This window comes from Sceloporus occidentalis, unplaced genomic scaffold (assembly GCF_023333645.1).
Source record: "Sceloporus occidentalis isolate IW3139 unplaced genomic scaffold, rSceOcc1.0.p SCAF_1, whole genome shotgun sequence".
Lineage (NCBI taxonomy): Eukaryota > Metazoa > Chordata > Lepidosauria > Squamata > Phrynosomatidae > Sceloporus > Sceloporus occidentalis.
In genome coordinates, this window is record NW_028316981.1 from 198,265,106 (window position 1) to 198,288,777 (window position 23,672).

General features: G+C 39.2%; 1 protein-coding gene across 4 annotated transcripts in view; it reads right to left on the reverse strand.

The window, feature by feature from the left end:
- The window catches only part of PTBP3 (polypyrimidine tract binding protein 3), a 63,566-nt gene that overhangs the window by 8,589 nt on the left and 31,305 nt on the right, over positions 1-23,672 (reverse strand). For all 4 annotated transcript variants that reach the window (XM_089488554.1, XM_089488545.1, XM_089488530.1 and 1 more), the window contains 10 exons: positions 23,161-23,330; positions 19,042-19,188; positions 16,611-16,775; positions 15,317-15,427; positions 14,157-14,331; positions 8,651-8,728; positions 7,427-7,566; positions 6,962-6,995; positions 3,186-3,278; positions 1,542-1,758 (listed from right to left, as the gene is read on the reverse strand). In XM_089488554.1, the coding sequence (XP_089344680.1) occupies positions 1,542-1,758; positions 3,186-3,278; positions 6,962-6,995; positions 7,427-7,566; positions 8,651-8,728; positions 14,157-14,331; positions 15,317-15,427; positions 16,611-16,775; positions 19,042-19,188; positions 23,161-23,330 (1,330 nt within the window). The remainder of the gene's footprint in view (positions 1-1,541; positions 1,759-3,185; positions 3,279-6,961; positions 6,996-7,426; positions 7,567-8,650; positions 8,729-14,156; positions 14,332-15,316; positions 15,428-16,610; positions 16,776-19,041; positions 19,189-23,160; positions 23,331-23,672) is intronic.

The window sequence follows — 23,672 nt, forward strand, 5'->3', positions numbered from 1 at the left end:
TTTCGTTTCTGTGGCAAGGCAAAACATTATCTTCTCTGGAAACAAATCTCTAATAAAACTCAAGTGGATGTCTCTGTTACAGTTTCATGGCTAATCAAGGCTTCTTATATTCTAGTGCAGAGTTCAGTAAATGTCAAGGGTTGGGGGCTCCATTGTGCCTCCATGAAAGCTTGGGGAACTGTACATCATGCACCCCACCCACAATTTCTTTTAAAAAATGAAAATTAAAAAAACCTTTAAAATTCAAAATGTCCTCTATGAGATGAGGGGAACAGCTTGTTTTAGGCCTGGGAAAGAACTTTTATAAAACCAGAAAGTCACAGAATCATGGGGCCTGCAAAGGCTACCTATAACCCCTTGTCAGACAGGAAAACATGACTAAAGCACTCATGACAAATGTCCACCAAATCTCTGTTTAAAGACCTCCAAACAAGAAGCCTACAAGTCGTTTCCAACTTATGGTGACCCAAGGTGAGCCCTAGTACAGGTTTTCTGGGGCTAAGAGTATTGACTTGCGCACTCGTCCAAGGGATTGCCATGGTCGAGTAGGGAATCAAATCCTGAGTTCCACAGTCACAGTCTGATGCTCAAACTACACCACACTGACTCTCAGTGAAACAGTCCACCATATCTGGACACAATCCATTCCACTGTTGAGTAGTTGTCACTGTCAGAAGAGAAAGATGGGGCAGATACTTGATGTTAAATTGCATTTTTTAAAAATATTAATGCTACAACCTATCTAAAAGACAAATTCAGATGCAGACAAAATCTCAGGAACCAGAGGGATCAAGGGCCACACAAAAAATATCTGGGAACTACATGGGGCTTCATGGCATACTCTGCCCATTCTATTGCAGCTTATAAACAGATACAACTGTTCTGAGGAACGCACATGTGACCATGTTGGTGTGGCTGCATGCACGAGTCGCCACTGAAGAGAATGGTATGGGGCCATCTGCAGGTGCTCCAATCTGCAGATGGCAAGCCCACAGAAAGGAATGTCCGACTATATCATGGTACAATTAATTTTAACTGTTCCATATTTGTTGTTTGCATGTAGGTTTGTTTGCATGTAGGTTCAATTCAAATTTGCATGAAGGTTCATTTCAAAATTCCCTAGAGGTTTGCCATTTTCTTACTCTTAAGACTGAGAGAGAGTGACTTGCTCGTGGTCACCCAGTGTGCTTCCATGGCTGACTGGGGATGCAAAGTCTGGTCTCCTAAAGTTCTAGTCCAGCTCTCAAAACTACTACACCACTCTGGCTCACTTCATATATAGCACATTTTCTGAAAAAATGTTCTGCAACTCAAATGTACCATGATACTTCAAACATCTCTAGTCCAGTTGCAAATGTCAAGGGCTAACTTTACTGTTAGGCAGCTGTTTTGGCTTAAACCATGGAAAGGGAAGCAAACTGTTAACTGTTGTGTAACTGCATTTTTAATTCTGGGGAAAAAGTAATTTCTGTTCTGGATTAGGTAACAAATTATTTCTAGCTGGTCCCTCTCATATACTTACAGAACATCAATATACTTACGGAATGTTGGAGAGGTGCAAAGTGGCAGATGGTGGGAAGATATTTTGGAAGTTCTTTGAACCAGGCTTCTTAAAGCGATGCAAAGGACTATTACTGTAGTCCTTTGTCAGACCTTGGTCCTCCTGTCCCTCACGAGGAAGTTGCACTGTCTGATGCTTTGAAAGTGTAACACGCAGCATCTTTCCATAAAGTTTTTGTCCATTTAAATGATTCATGGCTAAAACATTAAGTGAAGAGTTTAAGGCATGGGGAGAGAATATATAATCACTACTCTACTGAATCCATATTTCTAAAATACATGTATCAAGTCACCTAGTGAATGAATTACAACTTACCATCATTCTCAATTATATTTTGCATGTTTCAAAAATTACTGATCTTTACTTGATTTTTGGTCAAGTTAAGTTTCCTCATATAATCTATCTGAATATATCTTTCAAATTAAATGTGGAGAATTAGGCAATCTGCAAACCACATTAAGCACTACTTAGGAAACAAACAGTTTTTTGGGTTGCAAAGATTTTGTAGTACCTTTGAGACTAACTGAAAGAAGCTGGTAACACTAGCTTTCTTAGACCTGAGCCCATTTCCTCAGATGCATGCAAAAACATGAATCTGAGGAAGTAGGCTCGAGTCTATGAAAGCTGATGCTACAAGCTTCTTTCTTTCAGTTAGTCTCAAAGATGCTACAAAATAACATTTGCACACTGATTTTTGAGACTAACACAGGTATGCCTTCGAATTCTACTTTTTTGGGTTAAAATCCACATTCTGAGGAAGTGGAACAGAGAAATTTAATTTGAAACACTTAAACAAGCTAGGTTTTTTAATGCCATACTAAAATTAATGGTACACTGTAACTGCCACAGGAAACCTTAACAGAAATGAAGAATACAATAACTACAGCATAAAAGGAGTAAGAGGTATGGAAGGAATGTAAGAGGATCTAGAAAGGATAGACTGTAAGAGGATCCCTGAGTTCAAAACTCTCAGGTTCCCAGGGAAACTGACTTTTGATAAGCAATTTTTTTGCTTTCCCACATTAAAATTAACAAGCCACTATAACAGAGAAAGGAAGATGGGAGGTGAAGAAAGGAAAATATGTGGCAGCTTTTAAAGTCAAATTGATTTTTTATTTTACCATAAGCTTTCATGGATATAAACTCACTTCTTTAGCTGCAGTATTGAGTGATATTAAAGCCTCAAGTATAAAACATATTTATATAACTGGGGAAGAGGAACAAAATGTACTACGAGAGGACCAGCCCTTTGAAAATGTAGGGCAACTGACATGATTTGCATCTTTCTGGATCCTATTACATTCAATCCCACTACCACAACTGTATAAATAGGCTTTGTACTTAAAGACTTAATATCACTTTGTACTGCATGTGATGAAGTAGGCTTATGAGACTTAATATCACTTTGTATTGCATCTGACGAAGCTCATACTAAAATAAAAAATAAATAAAATAAAAAATAGTCTTAAAGGTGCTTAAAGGTTCTTTCTTTTTCCCTTCCCTTCCCCTCCTTTTTATGCTGCAAGAGACTAACATGGCTACTTCTTTGAAAATAACTCTATAATAATAGATACAGTGTATTCTATGAATTACAATAGCTATATTTTATTGACATTGTTAATACCTAGCTGGGCTTGTGTTGCATCTGCCATTTGAACTAAGGCATTTTCCTTCTTATTAAACATGATTTTTACACGATGGACATCCCCATAAACACCTGCAAAAGTAAAACACATTTTTAATGCATGCTGTGCAGCAATATCATTCAGGTTATCATATGTTGTAGAGCAATATCACATCTGCGTTATACTAAAGATATTTTTAAACAAAGTATCAAAAAATTAGGAGGCTGATCAACTGGTCTTATTGGGATCTTATGCTAGTCAAAAGATCAACTCATCAATTGCAGGATTTGACTCAACTACTCCAAAACTCTGTAAAATGTTTTAATAAAAACGGCAATAGGTATACAACTTAGTTAAAACAGAACTAAGTGGGAACATCACACGGAATAGGAATAAGCACACTTGTCGTCCAAGAGTGCTTGGCAATCTATTCCAGCGATGGGAGGTATCCAATGGAAGGAGGAGTTGGAACCTTCTCATGGACTCTTCACTCAGTCGAGTCAACCACTTCCCCGTCAGTACAGTTGGCCTCAATCTCAAGGGCATTGGCCATACGGACTATCTGGTTGGCAAATGACCTGATGTCATCTGGAGGGGAGGCCAAGTCGACTAGGTGCACTGGCATCGATGGCTTTTCCACATCTGACTCATGTGTTGGAGAGTGAGATACTCTCAGAGAGCAAGCTGACCTTGGAGTCTTCATATGTCTTCAGGAGAGGCCAAGAGTAGAGTGACTCACACTGAGGTGGAACCAGAAGTCTGGTCAGAGTGGAGGCCCTAGCTACCAGCCAGAGTGGAAAAGGCAACTGAGCTTTCGAGCACTGGAGATTACGGCAGAGTTGGTCAGCATTGACTGGCAGGAGGTATCGGCCACTGTTGAAGTCGTAGATCAAGTCTGGATAATGCTGGAGGAAATAATCTTGGAATGAAGGCTCATCCTCCAGCCTAGCATCTTTGTCCGTCTTGCTCCCAAGGGTCACTCGGTCCCTCTGAGGGGCCCTATCAAAGGCTTGAGCCTGAGGGCTTTCCTGAATTCAAGCCCAAGGGCTCTTGATGCCGCCTGACTGGCTGGGTACAGGGTCAGTCAGAGGCTCTGGTTTCCAGATCTCTCCCTCTGACTTAGTATCGAGGTGGACGATCTGGGAATTGCTACCTGATGGAGTTGAGAGTGTTTAAAGCCAGGGAAGAGAAGCTACAAGTGGAGATTCAGCTGAAGTCACAGGTTCTTCATGGCTTATTTTCCCCAGCAGGGAAGCAGAGGGCCCTCTTAGAGGTCGAATGGTCGGCTGGGCTATCCCTCTTCGAATGGGAAGACTTATCCTCTGGGTGCCTCCATTTAGAGGACTTTTTGGACCCTTCATCCCCTTGGTCCTTCTCAGACTGGGAAGCTGCCTTGTCTTTGGAAGACTTTTGCCAGGGCCTTCCTCTGTCTTTTTCCCTATCTTTACTGGAGGTAGCGGGGGCCTCAGCCAAGGAGCCTTGGGCTGTGGGAGCAGAGGTCAGTCTCGGCTTGCTTCCACAAGGCCACCTTGAGTTTCAGGGCCTGGTTTTTGAGGGCCTGGGTTGTCATAACCTTGCAATGCGGGCAAGTCTTGATATTGTGTGGGCTTCCCCGAAGCACAAAACACCAATCATGAAGATCAGAAATGGGGATCTTGACACCATATTTGTCACATTGCTTGAATTAAGCCATTTTCCACAGAGTTGAGAAGCAAAATCAGAGAGCAAACTGTAAGTCAGACAGTCCAAGGTCGAGCAATCAGCAACAACCTCAAATCTGCAGTCCAAAAGAATGGCCAAAATCCAGAAAAATGGTTGAAGTTTAAGCTGTTAGGTCAATCCAACAGTGAAACAAACAACTTTAACAGAGCAAAGTTCCTTCTTAGCTGCTATCGCGGTGGACAAAAGGAACTGAAGAAACAGCAGGAACTCTAGGGGCTTTATAGGGGTGGGTGGAGCTAAAAAGTTGCAACGGAAGTTCTGTTTAGTGATATTACAAGTTTCCGAACTAGCTGTGCAGGCACAGACTTAACCCATTTGTGTTATTTGCAGAGACCACGAAAAACTCACATACAGGCAGAGGGACAAATGGAAATGAACTTTCTCCCACCCCAATTTGGACTTTTGGTCCTTGCTCCTCACTGATAAAAGCTCACCCACTGCACATTTTCTACTGTGTTTGTTGGATGAATAAGTTTTGACAGTAGAAAAGGAGGAGGAGCTCTTAAATTGGAGAGATTCATCTCCATCTTCTTTTCCAAGTCCTGCAGACCTTTATTTTAAAAAGCAGGCCATTGTGGACCCTACCAACATCCTGCTTTAGAAAGACATTAGAGCCAGTTCAGACCCAACACCTTTCAATCCAGATGCGGGGGGGGGGGGGGGGGGATAACAGAGCCTCAAATTACTTAGATCAAAAATGAGAAAGCACTGGGCTCAAAACTGCATCACAACCATCTGAGGCACTGGTTTCTTCCTTGTGTCCATTCCGCTCCCTTATCTGATGGCCAGAAAGCATCATAGCAGAGCTGAGGTGTATCTCTTTTGTCTGATGGCCAAAGCCAGGAGGACAGGTCTTTTTCTAATTTAACTAAATGCCTTTACTTCCCTGGCTGCCTGGGATGCCTTCAGAAAACTGGACACTGAATCATACCAAGGGGAATCACTGGAGGGAGAGGTGGGATGGCCTGCATATGTGCCATTCCATTCCCACCAGCCTTCCAACAGACCTTGTAGCAATGCTGATAGGGCACTTGAAAACTTCAGTCTAACAAAATCTGCTCAATTAATCTCTCTTCTTGCTCCTTTATCATCTACATTGATAACACTAGCATCCACTTTGAGCTGTGCAATTAAGTCAAGGCTAGGCTAGTTGGGTCTGACCACATGATTTCACTTGATGATATAGGTGAGGATAGAAGGGCAGGTGGTGAGAACGGGAGGAGAAATGGTAAACAATGTGCTGAGTGAGGAGGACAGGAATGAGAGAACTAATGTGGGTAAGCAGGTGGTGGTGGGGCAAGGAAAAGATAGTGGAAGGGGCTCTGGAAGTTGCCCTCAGGAAGTCTGGATGCCTAACTAAACAAGGAAGAGAGAGGAATAATAGATAGCTGGAGGGTGTAGTCCTACAATTGGCAAGAAGAAAACACTACTTTCTTATATGGATACTTCTGCTTTACTCCCAATGACATCCAAGGAACAAAAAAAAAAAAAAAAGAAAAAAAAAAGAAAAAAAAGAAAAAAGAAAAAGGGACTCTGATCTTCCTAGCAGGAACAGTCAAAACTTTGCAAGGTTGCCCCTTTCACTAGAATGTCTAAGATCAATTGATTACCTTTGTCCCTAATTTCTAATGATAGGGATTAACCCTTTCCCACATGCGCCGCTCCTTACTGACCAAGAAAAATGCTTTTATGCAACTCCAACACCTATTTGAGATGCATGTATCATGCATATTATGTTCAACGTTTGCATTAAAAGCATTTTGACATACTCATTCTGACATAAGTATCAGGGAATCTTCCATGTATGAAAATGAAAATCTGTAAGTCACTCATATTCACCTTGGATCCCATCCCAGGAGAAAGATTGTATATAAATTCAATAAGTAAATAAATATTTAATTGGGGGACAGATTAATAGCTTCCTATGCAGAAGACATCACATGAATTTCTTGAAAAAGGTGCAAGTGTCTTAGTCTTTCTATTAATTTTGAAGCATTCATTCCTCAAATATAAACTATGCTTTTGGTTTTATTTTGCACAGAAACTAACTTACCAAACAGGATAAACAGTCCATCTGGTGTGATTGCCTGCATAAAATCACAGAGAAAGTTAGTTTTTTAAATAAGCTATATTAATATTAAAAAGAAGAAAAAACCCTACCTGAATTATCTTAAGGGGAGTGGGATTTTGGGATATGGGTCCCAACTGTTTTAAATGTGTAAGCCGCCCCGGTTGTGTTGCACAGAGAGGCAGGATATAAATATCATCATCATCATCATCATCATCATCATCTTGAGGCTAGCAGGGAACCCTAAAGATACCTATAGCCCTAGCAGGTATACTGAAACAACTTGCATGTGTCTCACACCATATTTTCTCTACACTAACACAATAAGTAATTTGAAATATATTTTCCATTGATAATATTGGCTGCTATCCAATCTCAATGTAAATTTTGCTAAATGCCATGCACTTAATTGGCTTAAGATATAACTTGTATTTCATATATTAACCTTACATCAGGATTGAGATTGCTAACAAGCAGAACAGAATTTCCAGGCATTCCAGTAACTCCTGGGATAGCCATTCGCCCAGTCATGGTAGAGGTGGTGATTGCAAGAGGCCCAATTGCACTGGCAACAGCTGGGACTGACAAACCTGAAAAAGTCAACAGTTTCATAGAAATATTTTAGAAAATGCACATGGACTTCAACTTTTAACTGTGACTCTGAAAAATAAATAGAAGCATGGGAGCATTTTTAAATAAATACTTTAGAAATAAGAAAAGTCCTGCAATTTATTCCTCCTCACTGAATTCAGCAACACATACTAATCTTTTCAGCCTACTTTGGCATGGCAAATAAAATACAAATACTTTTGTGAACCTTAAAATATCACCTCTCCCTACTTCTGTACATTGAGCAACACTAGGCTTTGGCCCTCACAGCAGAAAAACCAGGGGCAGGCAGCTAGTGGGTTTTCAAGATGTTTGGCATTAACTCTCATCAGTCCTAGCCACCAAAGCCAATGGAGAATGATGATGGACATGGCAGTCCAAAATCTGGAGTGTGGTAAATGTTTGTACAAAACAATGCCACTACAGTTCATCTTAAATAGTCAAAAACATTTTCCTGTCCTAGAAAAGATGAATGACCTAATATTCTCAGTTCTCCAACCAGAGACAAGAAAAGTACAGAAGAGTCAGAAATGACTTACTGTATATACTCACGTATAAGTCTAGAAAAAGAAGTAAAAAAAATGATTCCCCAAAAAACCTTAGTCAACTTATCCACGAGTCAATGTAAGTACTGCACTTTGACTCTTATAAAAAAAAAGAACCATTCCCTGGTTAAAGACAAGAGTATAATCTGTTCTGGAAGCACTGATCCCCCTCTACTCTCTCATCCATCCAGCCTTTAGTGTGAATACAAACAGTTATGCCACCTGGAATTTTCTAAGTTCTCTGGCATTGGTTTCCTTTGTTTTGTCCTTTAGATCCTTTGTTACATGCTCTTAAATTTTACTCTCAACTTATCTACTGATCATACCAAAATCCATTATCTTGGCCCCCAAACCTGCCCTTCACTTATACATGTCAAATATATATGGTAATTAAAAGTGTGCTAGATTTTACTCACATTTTCCTTCCAAAACCAGTAAGTACAATAATAGTTATTTTAAAAAGCTAGACAAAGCACTAAAAATACAAAATTAGGTTTTAATCACACTAAAAAGGACTTGCCTGCAGCTTGGGGAAAACCAATGGCAGGGGCAAAGCCAGCAGCCCCTGCATATGGTGAGGAGATGATACCTGGAGTACCTAAAAAGAAAAACAAATTAATTTAGATGGCAAGAAATTGCTTCCTAGAGGAAGTGAGAGGTTGATATATCCATTCTGTGCCTCTAATCATACAAATCCACATGTGACTTTGCTGTTTTGCTTCAATTTTAAGCACCATGTAGACAATCATGGAGTCAATACTAGTGTACCTCTTTCACCATGTCAGTATGGAATTCACAAATATGCAAGAATCTTAGAGCATCACTTCTTTGGATTATTTCAAAGATTCAAAGTGCAGGAACCAGAATGTATAAAATGCATTTTTATTATTGTTTCTAACTTTCATTGAAGGGTAACAAATGTCTTCTTTCCATTATAAATTAAGGTTGTAACTTATAAACAAATGGAAATAGAGGGAAAAGAAAAATCTAATAGTTATTTTCACCTAAGACATTCTCTGGAGACTAATTGTGGACAAACATCTGATCAAAAACATAACCTGAAATGTTTAAATGAGAAAATAGTTCTAAAATAATACTAAATGCATGACTGAATTGTAATACTTCTGAAATTAGCTGCAAACTGCACATTAACAGCAGCAACCCATTCTCCCATCTGAATGAACTTCTTGCACCTCTTATCTTTAGTCACAATATGGCAGTTACACAAATACTGCAGAATACTGAATATTTTACATTTATAATACACGTATTGGTACCATGACTAGTATTGGCAATATAGGTATTATCATTTATTCACAGTTCTGATTTCCACTGTAATTCATTGTATAAGCAGCCAGTAACAAAGCGTTTTTTCAGTCTGATAAGGCCTGCATGGACACTGATACCAAATGCATACAATTCACGCCATTTTCACCTAGAATAGAAACCGTTCTAGCATACAACATGCAAACACTCCTTTGCTACATTTCACTAAGTTGGGCATCCTAATTAGATAATTAACCCATGAGATACTGGAATCCAGGCATGAGGACTCAATGCGAAGAGAATAAGCTTGCTCCGATTTTACACTCTCCTCATAAGAACCAGCTGCCATCTGTTTGCTACTCCAAATTTTTTAACCCTGAGGTTGAGTTTTTACTGCAGCCGTTTTGTATATTCAGTGTGCTACTATACAACTACTACTGAATACAGTGTATTCAGTGTGCACTCCACTCTGAACCTGGATCCCCAGGTTTCAGCAGCGGCCAGAAGTGTATTTGCACAATTAAAACTTCTGTGCCAGCTGCACCCATTCCTTGAGACATTAGATCTGGCCACAGCGACACAAGCTTTGGTTACATCTTGTTTGGACGACTATAATGTGCTCTACATGGGATGTCTTTGGAAACTGTTCGGAAACTTCAGTTGGTCCAAAATGCCGCGGCTAGAATGCTGACTGGAGCCAGTTACAAGGAACATACTGTATAACTCCTGTACTGAAACAGCTTCACTCGTTACAGGTTTGTGTCTGAGCACAATTAAAAGTGCTGGTCATGACCTATAAAGCCCTACATGGCTTAGGTCCAGACTATTTGAGAGATCGTATCTCCCCATATGAACCACCTATAGCCCTTAGATCCCCAGGAGAAGGCTTTCTCTCAGTCGCACCACCATCCCAGGCTCACCTGGTGAGGACACGAGAGAAAGAGAGCCTTCTCAGTGGCTGCTCCCAGGGCCAGCTCATCCATATAGGAGAACTAGGCAGCCACCTAGGGCAACAAAATTTAGGGGTGGCTTTGCAGCTTGTTTTGTATATTTTATGGCTTTTTGACTGATTCTCAGTACTATGATGAGAGATTGGATCCTAAGTTTTATGTCATGTCTAGCTTTAACAAATGAAACAGCGAAAATCAAGGGGTGAAAATAATTATGAAGGGCAACAGGGGGTGCCAAAATATTTCTCGTGTTGGGTTGCCAAATATCTAGAGCCAGCCCTGGCTGCTCCACGGGAGGCTAGGGTGGCTCCCTCCCTGCTAGCCTTTTGCAAAGACATTTTTATTTAAACAGGCCTTTTAAGATCTTGCAGGCTTGGTTTTATTGGGGGGTGAGGGGATTGGTTTTAGATTATTATTTTTAACTTTGTTTTAAAATTTTATGTTTGTAATTTTTTATATTTTTATGATTTTAATTGTAGGATTTTACTTGTTGTTTTAATGTGCTTTGTATGTGTTGTTAGTTCCCTTGGGTCCCACTTTGGGAGAAAGGCAGGATAAAAATTAAATATAAATAAATAAATAAATAAATACTATAAACGTAACACTGAAAGAGAAAATTCATAAAATATGAATTGCAACTTTGGAACGCAGGAATTTTCTGGATTTAGAAGGCACCTTTGTCCACAAAAGAGTAATGCAGTTTCGTGAATTCTGCCTGATATAACTTCTTGCAGTAAACCACTAATTTGACATGACCAGATACACAAGTCTATCACAGAAAATACTATATCTTGCAGCCCACAGACTGGACAAAAATCTGAAAATGCTACAAAACCAGGAACAACTCTGAAACCAATAACATACTTAACCACACATTGCCTTAATTTGCTCTGAAAGTTGCTGATCTTCTATTTAAGGTAAAATTTACCCTAGCTGGTCAGAAAAGAGTGGTTCCATTTATACTTAAGCAAAGCAGGTCTTTCACAATAAATCTTCACACTGAGATTATTTTAATAATTCTAAGGTCCAAAACACAGTGCAGAAATAATCCTGTTTGAGACCGCTTTAACTGCCTTGGCTCAATGCTAGGGAATTTTGGGAAAGATAAGAAACAATGGATGACAGATGAAACACTAAATGCAATAAAAGAAAGAAGAAAAGCAAAAGCAAAGGGAGATAGGAACGAAGCCAGAAGTATGAACACAACTGTCCAACGTCGGAAAGCAGGGATAAAGAGAAATACTATAATGACCAATGCAGAGAAAGAAGAAAACAACAAAAGGGGAAGAACAAGAGACCTCTATTAAAAAAATCGAGAAATTAAAGCCAAGTTCAAACTGAGGGCTGGGATGTTCTATGGAGAAAAAAAGAACATTATACTGAAACAAGAAGAACTAAAAAGACATTGGAGGCCATACACAGAAGAGTTATACAAAAGAGATGAGGGAAATAATGATATTTGGAATGAGGACGAATATGAAGACGAACCTCAAATTCTAAAAAGTGAAGTGGAATCTGCAATAAAGGAAATGGAAAAAAATCACCAGGAACAGATGATATTCCCAATTGAACTGCTACAATGCCTACAGACAGATGGTACTTTAGTGCTAACTGAAATATTCCAACAAATATGGAAAATAAAGCAGAGGCCAACAGAATGGAAACACTTGATATACATAGCAATCCACAACAAAAGAGATACAAAAGACTGCAGCAACTATAGGACAATAGCACTAATCTCACATGCAAACAAAATAATGCTCAACATTCTGCAGCACAGACTCCAACAATACATGGAGACAGAAATTCCAGAGGTACAAGCAGGATTTGGAAAAGGAAGGGGCACTAGGCACCACATTGCAAACATGTGATGGCTAATGGAGTGCACCAAAGAATTCCAAAGAATCAGCATGTGTTTCATAGACTACAGCAAAGCATTTGATTATCTAGATCACGAAAAGCTATGGAATGCACTCAAAGACATGGATGTGCCACTACATCTGACAGTTCTGATGAGGAATCTGTACCAAGGAAGGACAAGAGACCACCATCAGAACAGAATTTGGGGAAACAGAATGGTTTCCAATAAGCAAAGGAGTCAGGCAAGGCTGCATCCTATCATCTTACTTGTTTAATTTATATGCTGAAAACATCATAAGAAAAGCAGAATTAGAATCAGAAAAAGCGGGAGTTAATATAGCAGGAAGCAACATTAACAGCCTAAGATATGAAGATGACACCATATTATTAGCAGAAGACATTCAGGAATTGGAACAGTTAATAAGGAAGGTCAAAGACGAAAGTGCAAAGGCAGGTCTGATGTTGAACATAAAGAAAACAAAAATAATGACCACAGAAGAAATACACAAATTCGATCTAGACAACGAGGAAATTTAAATAGTTAAAGAATTCCCATATCTAGGATCAAACATCGACCAGAATGGAGATTGCAGTCAAAAAATAACAAGACTAAGAAAGGGAAGGGCAGCTATGAAAGAACTGGAAAAGGTACTGAAGAGCAAAGACATACAACGGAGCCCTAAAGTCAGAATTGCTCAGGCCACTGTATTCCCGATTACCATGTACGGACGTGAGAGCTGGATAGTGAAGGAAGCAGACAGAAAGAAAATCAACTCATTTGAAATGTGGTGCTGGAGAAGAGTACAGCTGGCCCTCCGTTTTTGTGGAGGAACACTCTTGTTCAAAAATACAATTAAAAAGATAAAAAACTATTAAAAACAGTTCAGTTAAAATGATACAGTACCTCTAGCCCATTCTTTAAAAATAGGTGGACTCATAACAACCTGCCCACATTCTGAGAAACATATCAGAAGGCCTTACCTTTTGTGTAAATCTATAATATCCACTTGACTGATGAGTATAAAGCATAGGTACCTCTTAGTTAATATCCCCTTAGTTGTAAGCCCTATAAAAATTCCAACATTACAGACCAACTGAACCTACTTTGTTCTATACTATACTTTACTTTATTCAATAAGTATTACTGATCATGGGTTCTGAACTATTACTGATAGCTTCTTACACTGTTTTCATGATTTTGAAATGTTACTGTACATTGCCTTATGCCTAAAATTGTCCTAGTAAAAGAAAAGCCAGAACTAGATAATGTTGCTCATGCCAACAGAGATGCACATGATATAACAGGAGCTTGTTAGAGACTGACCTCATTCTTTGCTCATGATTGTTGATAAGTGCGATCAAGTCGACTTTGACTTACGGTAACTCTATAAATCAGAAACCTCCAAGAAACTCTGTCATCAACAGCCCTTCTCAGGTCTTGCAAGCTCAGGGCTGTGGCTTTCTTCACTGAATCTATCCATCTGGAATGATGTCTTCCTCTTTTCCTACTGCCTTCTACCTTATCAAGCAATTATTGTCATTTCTAGGGAGCCATGTATTCTCATGAATATGTCTGAAGTACAATAGTCTCAGTTTACTCATCTTTGCTTCTAGGGAGAGTTCAAGCTTGATTTAATCCAGGACCCATTTATTTGTCTTTTTAGCATTCCACAGAATCCACAGAACTCTTCTTATGATACTTGTTTTCCTAATTCATAGTTTTTATGCTTTTACTTAAACATTAGCATGGCTTTTAATTTTTTAAAATTTCAAACCAGCTATCAACAGTAATATTTATTTGGTAATAAGTATTTTTCAAAGCCATTTCTCCAAAGTGATGGGGTATAAAACCTGTAACTTAATTCACCATTTTGAAAATATTAAACAGCCTAATGCTAAAAGACAAAAGCTATTTGTTCCATCCTCTTCTTATAAAGGAATCACTCTTACCAAAAGCAGTAGCCATAGTAGGATCAAGGGAAGGCTGCCCGTCACCTGAAGGCAGGTCCATGCGTGTAAAATCTCTGCTTTTATCGTTGTTATATTTTACATTAAGGCTTGTTAGTTTGGAGAAATCAATGCGAAGAGTACAACAAGCATTGTAGATGTTTTGACCATCAAGAGTCTACAGGAAGACAGAAAAGTTTATTAAATTTATTACATTGTTTAACCAAGTTTTATGATTATCTAAAAGCCAACTGTTGTATCAATCCTGAACATCCAAGATAGCTAGCTCATGTCTTTAGTTATTCATTTTCTAAGCCTTCCACCTAATATAGACTGTAATTTTAAGGAACTATATCAGTCATTGTCTACAAGTACTACATTCCTTGAGTGTTGAGAGAGGATGTATATACTTCCAAATATATAAATTGTATTTGTTTTGTGCTCTGCACTGGCCATGCTTACAATACTAATTTAATGTTGTTCCTTTTAAGAGCATTTAGTTGCAACCAGAGTGAACTGATGTCCTCCTTTTCCAGGATGTTCTCAATTTCGAGCATGACTAAGCATGCATTTATATTTGTATGAGTGTTTTTAGCTTTTATTTGATCATAATGAATTTAAGCAATGCATTTTTTATCATATCCTACAAGTTATGGTGCCTTGTCCTCTTCTACGGTTTCCACTGTAGGTCCGAAACAGCCAAACCTATCTGAAACTTGGCATGGATAATTGGGAATTATTTTTTCATTCATTTCAGTAAATTACATCTGCCTACAGCCTGCAGTACCAACTTCAACCGTAAGATGGAAGTGCATAACTTCGTCTAGTGACAATGACAGATATAGACCCAGGTCATTAATTTCTCTATAGGACCTAAAGCAGCTCCATGTCATAATTTTTCCTCTGTAGGATCCTCAAACTCTTCAGAAAGTTGAGAGAGAGAAAGAATATGAAAGTAATGCTGCCTGGTAAGGGGTGGTAGTGGTGAGCAGGGAGAAAGACTGAATGAGTACTGCAGTAAAGGGGGAAAAGGGGGGGGGGTAAGAACAGCAGAAGGAAAAAGGGAGGGGGGGAGAGAAAGAGAATGCACTGGGGTAGGAGGGAGGTTCAGGAGTTTTTAAGCCTTGGGAAGATTTACACCAGATTCATTACAATTTACTTACCAGTCTGGCATAATGTGCATTCAATGGATCAGCATACTGAAGCAAGGCCTGAAACTGATTGTTCTTTGTGAAAGTGATGATCTTCAAAACTGTCCCAAACTTGGAGAAGATCTAAGCCAAAATGTACACAGTCAATTCATACCGCAATGCTTTCTAGGAAAGTTGAAGATAAAAACTGCCTGGATATGCCAAATAATCAGTGCTAATTTTCTGAATTTAAGGTGTCACTGTTTTGCTAAGAATATTCCATCTCTATATTGCCTCAAAATCATTAAGTATAAATGTTCTCTTAATGAAAACCTACCTGTATTTTAACTACTAAGCAGTTAAGACTGTCCAGTTATGTTACTAACAGTAAGAAAAATGGAACAAATTTCACCAAACCATTAAGTCTTTATTATAAGTAATGAATGTTTAATTCTGTTCATTCTGGACCTTTCAATTATTTTGCTACCACTGGAGGTGAAATCCTTCTGGACTGCCTGACTAGCACATCCAACACCGGCTACACATCCAGCACCGGCTAACACCCAGTGCTGGAAAAATTTTTAGTTGAGGCTCTCAGCCTCAAAAAGGTTTGCCATCACTGGGGCATCTCATGAAGTTACTGGGAGAAAGAATGCTACAGCATCACAAATATATGTACAACACACAGTTGTACCTGTGTTTTTTTACCTACTAATTCCAAATATGCTCTGTAACTCCTGAATAGGTGACTGGAAATAGTTTCAAGATGGATAAGGTCAAACCAAGATGAAGCTTAATCCAGATGAGACATGTATTTTAGATGGGAAAATCTGCTGATCTGGACAGAGAGATTCAACCAGTATTGAACAGGAATCCACTTGCCTTTGGAGCTTGGTGTTCCCTCTATAGGACTCACTGCTGCCTATATGGAAGCACAGGTAGTACCAGTAGCCAGCAGTACTTTTTACCAACTTGCATATGAACTACCACTCTGACTAGGGAAAGTCACATGGGATTCAATTATGCATGTTCTAGTAAGTGGTGTCACCAGACTTGGGGGGTGGGGGGCTGTCAAGGGGAGGGCAGTGGCAGCAGCCTACCTCCCAATGCCTGCTCCCCCTCCCGTTGCTTGCCCCTCATGGCTTTATTGCTGGCCCAGCTTCATACCCAGGGAAGAAGCCGGGCCGGTGACAAATCCACGAGGGTCATACTCATATTTCTTGTGAAGAAAGAATAAGAAATAAGGAACTGGTACCTTATTTGATATCTTGCCCTAAACACAACGTGGGGAGAAAAAAAATCCAAATCTTTGCTTGCATTTCCTTACCTGAAATAGCACTTCTAGAGTTACAGGATAGAAGAGATTTTCAACTATAATTCGAAGAACAGAACTCTGACCAGGAGCCAATCCACCCTCAGTCGCTGGAGCACCTGTAAGGGCTAAGCCTCCAGACTGAACAGCATTTACTGCTTGCAATGCAGCTTGAGCTCTCTAAGAGAAGAGAGAGAACAAAATAGCAGAATGGAAACTTATGTATTATGTACATCACTGTAACATATATAGCATACAAATTACATAGTGACCTAAATCCTACAGAAATCAGTACAATTTTAAAATCTTACACTTCCTTTTAATACTTCATGTAGGTACTAGTGAAGGCTACAATGTTTCATTCTCCTGCATTTCTGCTTAATAGAAATAAGCATTTTAATAGATTCCCAACATTTTGGAGAAATTCTGCAGTTAATTTTTGTTCTAAGTCCTTAAATCAATATTTTCTTTTGACAACAGCCAAATGGATCATGTTCCTTCAGATAACTATGCAACTACATGTTAACACCAATGGTCCCATCTGAACCAACTGGCAAGAGCCAGGGAAAATGAGTGGGAACATGAACATGGTCTGTATATTAATTTTGTTAATCTGTCATTTACTAAACACATTGACCTATTTTCCCTTTTCCATACTAACCCACAAATTCCATCTTGGCAGTGCAAAAGGCCCAGAAGCATTCTTTGTCAAAGCTCAGAGGAAGCCAATATCAGATGTACACAGAGCTCAATATTTCCTTGAAGATTAAACTAATGTCAAACTGCTCCACAACTCCTATGTTCACTTGAACAGATGGGAACAGTATGATTTTTGGCTAGGGATACAACTTTAAACAAGATTTTAGTATAGGCATTCAAGTTCTATGTAATTGGAGCAAGATGGCTTTGGGCAATTTTTAAAATTATGTTGCACCTTAGCCCCTGGAAAAATAGGAAGCATGGAATACATAATTTGCAATATCAATCCGGCATAGAAAAATTCAATAAGGCTGATGAAGACTTCTTTGTGAGTCAAAACGGCCACAGAGTACTCCGGAGGTAGCCGTTGTATAACTAATGAAGGACTTTGCTACCAGTGAAAACCACGTTACATCTTCGTGCTACTTTGCTGCAAGTACCATCAATGATCTTTTCCCCAGACTTTTGATTGGATTCTGTTGTTGTAGCAGTAGAATAATTTCACTGCCAACACTCTATATATTTATTCTATGGACTTGGATCACTATTGACATTCACAAGGATACAACACAGTGTTTTTCATGTATATACTGTTGTTTGTTTGTGGCTATTGAGACTTGATACTGTTAATATAGATGTATACGTTTTGTGAATGAGACATGTCCCTGTTTCAGTTATTCCAATCATTGTATATATCATTTGTTGTTTCCCTCTTTCCTTGACTATTTTGGTGTAAGCTTGCTGCTCGTTGGTTGTGTATAACATGTATGCTGACTACTCAAGTCACAGCAGCAGTTTTACTTCACTTTAGAACCTGATCTAAAATTGGGATGGGCAGCTGTGTGGGGTTCAGGGGCAAATTTCCCCTCAGACCTGCACAATGGACTGCATTTTTGTCTGCTCAAAATGGCAGTAGGAAGTAACGCTATGTCACTTCCTGTTACCACTTTGAGAAGTGCAGAGAAAAATGGTGGTATTTGGGGGAAGTACAGGGTTCTGGGAAGCTTGTGGGGGTATCTGTAAGTGTTTTCAGGGGTTTTCTGAATGATTTGGGGGTGCATTTTTTTTTTAAAGGAAGGTTGAGTCATGTTTAGCCTCACCATTTGAAAGCAGAGAGAGCTTACAGGCAGCACAAAATTATTTTCATTACGAAGAAGTTGGACATTTTAATTGGGGGTTAGATATAGTATTGTACAATGTGTATGTAGTGTATACGGACTGTCTTTTAATCATGTAAGCTGCTTTGATTGCTAATGTAGCAGAAAAGCGGGGTATAAATACAAGTTTTCAATCAATCAAAACTTTATTGCTTTTGACCAAAGGTCATTGCACAGCACAACAATATAACAATACAAGTTTTATTTATTTACTTAGTGCCCAAACCATATTTTTTAATTTTTAATTTTAATTTTTATTGAAACCTCCACTAAATGTATAATATCTGATCGATTCAACCCTCAACTTTTTCTTATTCTGGAAAAGGATGGGCAAATGGTAGATCCATCAGCGAATACTGTGACTTACCAGTTTACTTAAACCATAATCTTTTTCGAAGATTCATGAAAACTATGTTTTGCCACTGATCTAATTCAACAAGACATCTGTATTTTAAAACATCCTTTCCAACCAGACACTCCCAATGGTGTGTTGGGACAATAATTTGAAAATGAGATGTTACTGAAAAATCTTTTTTATACATTAACTGTTTTTAAAAAGTCAGCTTTCCCCTCAAAAGTAGTATACTTACAGCCTGATTGGGTAGATTGTCAGTCTTAAGTTCTCTGTGATTGGAATACTGAATATAAACAGGCTGACTGCGGAGGTGTGGAGTAACAGGAGTGTAGTAGTTCACCATAGTAACAGCAGCTTCTTCTGAAGCCATTTCTAGGAAAGCCTACAATTAACACAAATAGAATTTTTTGTAAATAAACCCATTTTTACTCTTTAAAACCCCCTTAAAAACCATGGTGTAATTTGTTATTTTTTGTCAGTTCAACCCTTTACATAAATATGATTTTGTATTTTTTCATTTTCTATTACTCATATTTTAATCTGCACAAAGTATTTCATATTTGTATAGTGTGAACACCGAATAATTGTGCAACACATGGAATCCCTGAAGATAGGATTCTGCTATGCCAAGTACATGGCTTCCTTTCAGATGCTGATGCATTATCTTACAGCAGTGACTCATGAATTGGCAGTGCCACCATGGTGAGGGAAAAGGGGGGCAACAGGGGGCTGTGAAGAAAACGGGCACATCAGTAGGATCTTCAGTCAAAGTATTGGCACACATGAAAGACAAGGGGCAAACTGCAGCCTTTAGGATCACAGTAAGGATGAAGGTTGCATGAAACGTCTGTTTTCAGGGTCCCTTGAACCTACTGTCAGGAGCCCTGGTGGCGCAGTGGTTAAATGCCTGTACTGCAGCCATTCACTCAAAACCACAAGGTTGCGAGTTCAAGACCAGCAAAAGGGCCCAAGCTTGACTCAGGCTTGCATCCTTCCGAGGTCGCTAAAATGAGTACCCAGACTGTTGGGGGCAAATTAGCTTACTTGCTAATTAGCTTACTTGCTGTTCACCGCTATGATCTCTGGAATAGCGGTATATAAATAAACCAAATTATTATTATTGTTGTTGTTGTTATTATTGTTATTATTACTGTGCAGCCTCATTGATTGCAAAGGCTGGCATGGGTGAGAGGCTTCTCTGTTGCTGCTGAACCAGCTGTTTGGTTGCTGCTTCCAGGGTGACTAGATAAAAGGGAGCAGCAACTGAAATTGGTTGCTTTGAATTTGCAGTAAAAGAGTAGACCTAATAGCAAGAAATAGTTGTTTGGGGGAGGGGCATGCTAAGTTGGCCGCCTAAGAAGAAAGGGGGTGGAACCCAATGAAGTTTGGGATCACCGCCTTAGAGAGCATGGTGATCCAAGGACCAGTGCCAGTCCACAAGCCACTGGCTGCTAATCCCTGCCAATTTTTCAGCAGAATAATAGAATCAGAGTTAGAAGAGACCAAAAGGGCCATCCAGTCCAACCCCCTGCCAAGAAGGAACTCAAAATCAAAGCACCCCTGACAAATGGTCATCCAGCCTCTGTTTAAAAACCTCCAAAGACGGAGACTCCAAGAGAGTGTGTTCCACTGACCAAAGGCTCTTAATGTCAGGAAGTTCCTCCTAATGTTGAGGTGGAATCTCTTTTCCAGTAGTTTGAATCCATTGCTCCTGGTCCTATTCTCTGGAGCTGCAGAAAACAAGCTTACTCCATTCTCAATATGGCACCCCTTCAAGTATTTAAACAAGTATATCATATCACCTCTAAACCTTCTCTTCCCCAGGTTAAACATACATAAGCTCCCTAAGTGTCTCCTCATAGAGCATGGTTTCTAAGCCTTTCACCATCTTGGTTGCCCTCTTTTGGACATGCTCCAGCTTCTCTATATCTCTTTTGAAATTGTGGTGCCCAGAATTGGACACAGTATTCCAGGTAAGGCCTGACCAAAGCAGAATAGAGTGGTACTATAACTTCCCTTGATCTAGTCACTATATTTCTATTGATGCAGCCTAAAATTGCATTGGCCTTTTTAGCTGCTGCATCACACTGACTCATGTTCAACTTGTGATATATTAGGACATCTAGATTCCTTTCACATGGAGTCTTCTAATGCCAGATGTCCCACATCCTATATCTATGCATTTCATTTTTTCTGCCTAAGTGCAGTACCATACATTTCTCCCTGTTGAAATACATTTTGTTAGTTTTTACCGAGCTTTCTAATCCATTAAAGTCATTTTGAATTTTGATCTTCTCCTCTGGCGTATTAGCTACTCCTTCTAATTTGGTGTCATATAAATTTGATAAGCATGCCCTCTATTCTTTCATCTAAGTCATTGATAAACGTGCTGAATAGCACAGGGCCCAAGACAAAACTCTGTGGCACCCCTCTCGTCACTTCTCTCCAGGATGAAGAGGAGGCATTGTTGAGCACCCTTTGGGTTCGGCGGGTAAACTAATTACAAATCCACCTAACATTTGCATTGTCTAGCCCACATTTTACTAGATTGTTTGCAAGAATATCATGGGGGACCTTGTCAAAGGCCTTACTGAAATCAAGGTATGCTACATCCACAACATTCTCTTCATCTACCAAGCTGGTAATTTAGATAGATAGATAGATGGATGGATGGATGGATGGATGGATGGATGGATGGATGGATGGATAGATAGATCGATCGATCGATCGATCAGATTAGTCTGGCATGACTTGTTTTTGAGAAACCCATGTTGACTTTTTGTGATTGTGGCGTTCCCTTCTAAATGTATACTGACTCTTTGTTTAATTATCAGTTCTAGAGTGTATCCTGGTACTGATGTCAGATGAACTGTGAGGTAATTGTTGGGATCCTTCCCCCCACCCCCCTTTTTTTTTTTGAAGACGGGGATATCACTTGCCTGTCTTCTGGGACTCCTTTTCTCCAGGAGTTCTCAAAGATGATTGATAGTGGCTCTGAGATAACATTGGCCAGTTCTTTGAATACCCTTGGATGTAGTTCATACACCTTGGATGTAAGTCTCATTTTGGAGATTTAAATTCATTTAAAACAACTAGGTATTCCCGTACTACCTCTTTACTTATTCTGTGCTGCATTTCCCATATTGTGCCCTATGCTCCATTTTCTTCAGGTTGAGAGCCCTTTTCCTTTTGTGAGAAGACTGAGGCAAAGATGGTGTTAAGTAGTTGCCTTTTCTCTGTCCACTGTTAGCATCTTCTTCGCACAATGGCCCTACCATTTCCTTCTTCTTCCTTTTATTGCAGACATAACAAAAAATAGCCCTTTTAATTGTTTTTAACTTCTCTAGTAATCCTGAGTTCATTCTGTGCTTTAGCTTTTCTGACTTTCCCCAACATGGTGCCAGTCCTTGGCATTCTAGGAAAAAAATAATTGCTGGTTCTACCACATCAGATAACTTGGAAAGCATCACCTCACAAAATAAGATAAGTGTACATGTATGATAGAGTCTAAATACCCTACAGGTGCCAGCTTTTATCTGATTTTGAAAGCTAGGCAGGGTCAGCCCTGGTTAGTACCAGGTGATTCAGAAAAGAATGGTGCAAACAGAATAAGAACAGCTTTCGCACCATTCTTTCTGAATTACCCTGTCTTTGGATAGGAGACTGCCAGTGTATACAAGGTGCGGTGTAGACTATATTTAAGAGAAAGCAACTGGAAGAACCACCTCTGAGTATTCCTTGCCTAAGAAAACCCTATGAAACTGATGGATTGCCAGCAGGAAACTTGAAGGGATACAGATGTGTGATCCAGACCGGTTTGCAGGTTTCCCTTTAACTGTTCCTTGCAAATTTTATAACAATATTAAGTAATATTAAACCTAGAAAAGGACATTAAGAAAACTAATGTAAGGATTTTTTTAAAAAACAACAACACACTAAATAATTTTAAATGCCTAGAATTTAGATTCCAAACAGTAAATTATAGGAGTGGGCAGAAAATAGATTAGGGTATACTGGTACGTTTTTGGTAATCTGCCATGAATTCCATTCTTTCCTTCATTTTGTGCAACAGAAGAAGAGGTCAAAAGTTTTCACTTTGATATTAAACCAGTCACAGTTTCCTATGATGCCTCCCCATTTGAAGGCTGGTTAAGGATTGGGAACTAATCCAGTTTTGGCTCAGAAATGAAATGAGTAACTTCCTAGTTTCAAGGGAAGTTATTTGACTTATATCCCAAACCAATGGGAGCCATGGAGGCTGGGAGGAACAACCCATCTAACCGTTTCACCAAGTATGAGACAAATTCATCATGTACTAAATAAATTAAATTTTCTTGGAGCTTGGAGTACATACCTGGCTTTTCCCCTTCAACATCAAGAGATTGGTTACTCTGCCAAAAGGTAGACCTAGACCAATTACTTCTGCTTCAGTAACATCATTTGGAATCTTACGAAGATGAAGAACTCGTGAAGGTGAGCAGGGTGATCTGTCTCCTTTAAATTTCTTGTTGTCATTCCCATTAGCTACAATGTAAAGAAATGGTTTAGCATAAATATATCCTTTAGCAAAAGCTGCACTGAGCAGACTGCAAAATGTCAACTGCATACAAAAAGCAATACTAAGCTATTTCATTTGCTTATTATGGTGTTTGTTGTGTTATCAAAACAAAACAAAAATCTCCAGCTCTAGTGTATTCAAAACGCCATGGAATTTATAACAGGTTCTAAACTAAGTTAGCCTGTAAGGTTGATTCCAATTCAAGCATCTAAGAGTTTTCTTTTGGCTTGCAAGTCATTCATAGGAGGTCACAGTTATTGAGTTAATAGCAACCAGTAGGGATATGACAGCTGAACCAGCTATTACTT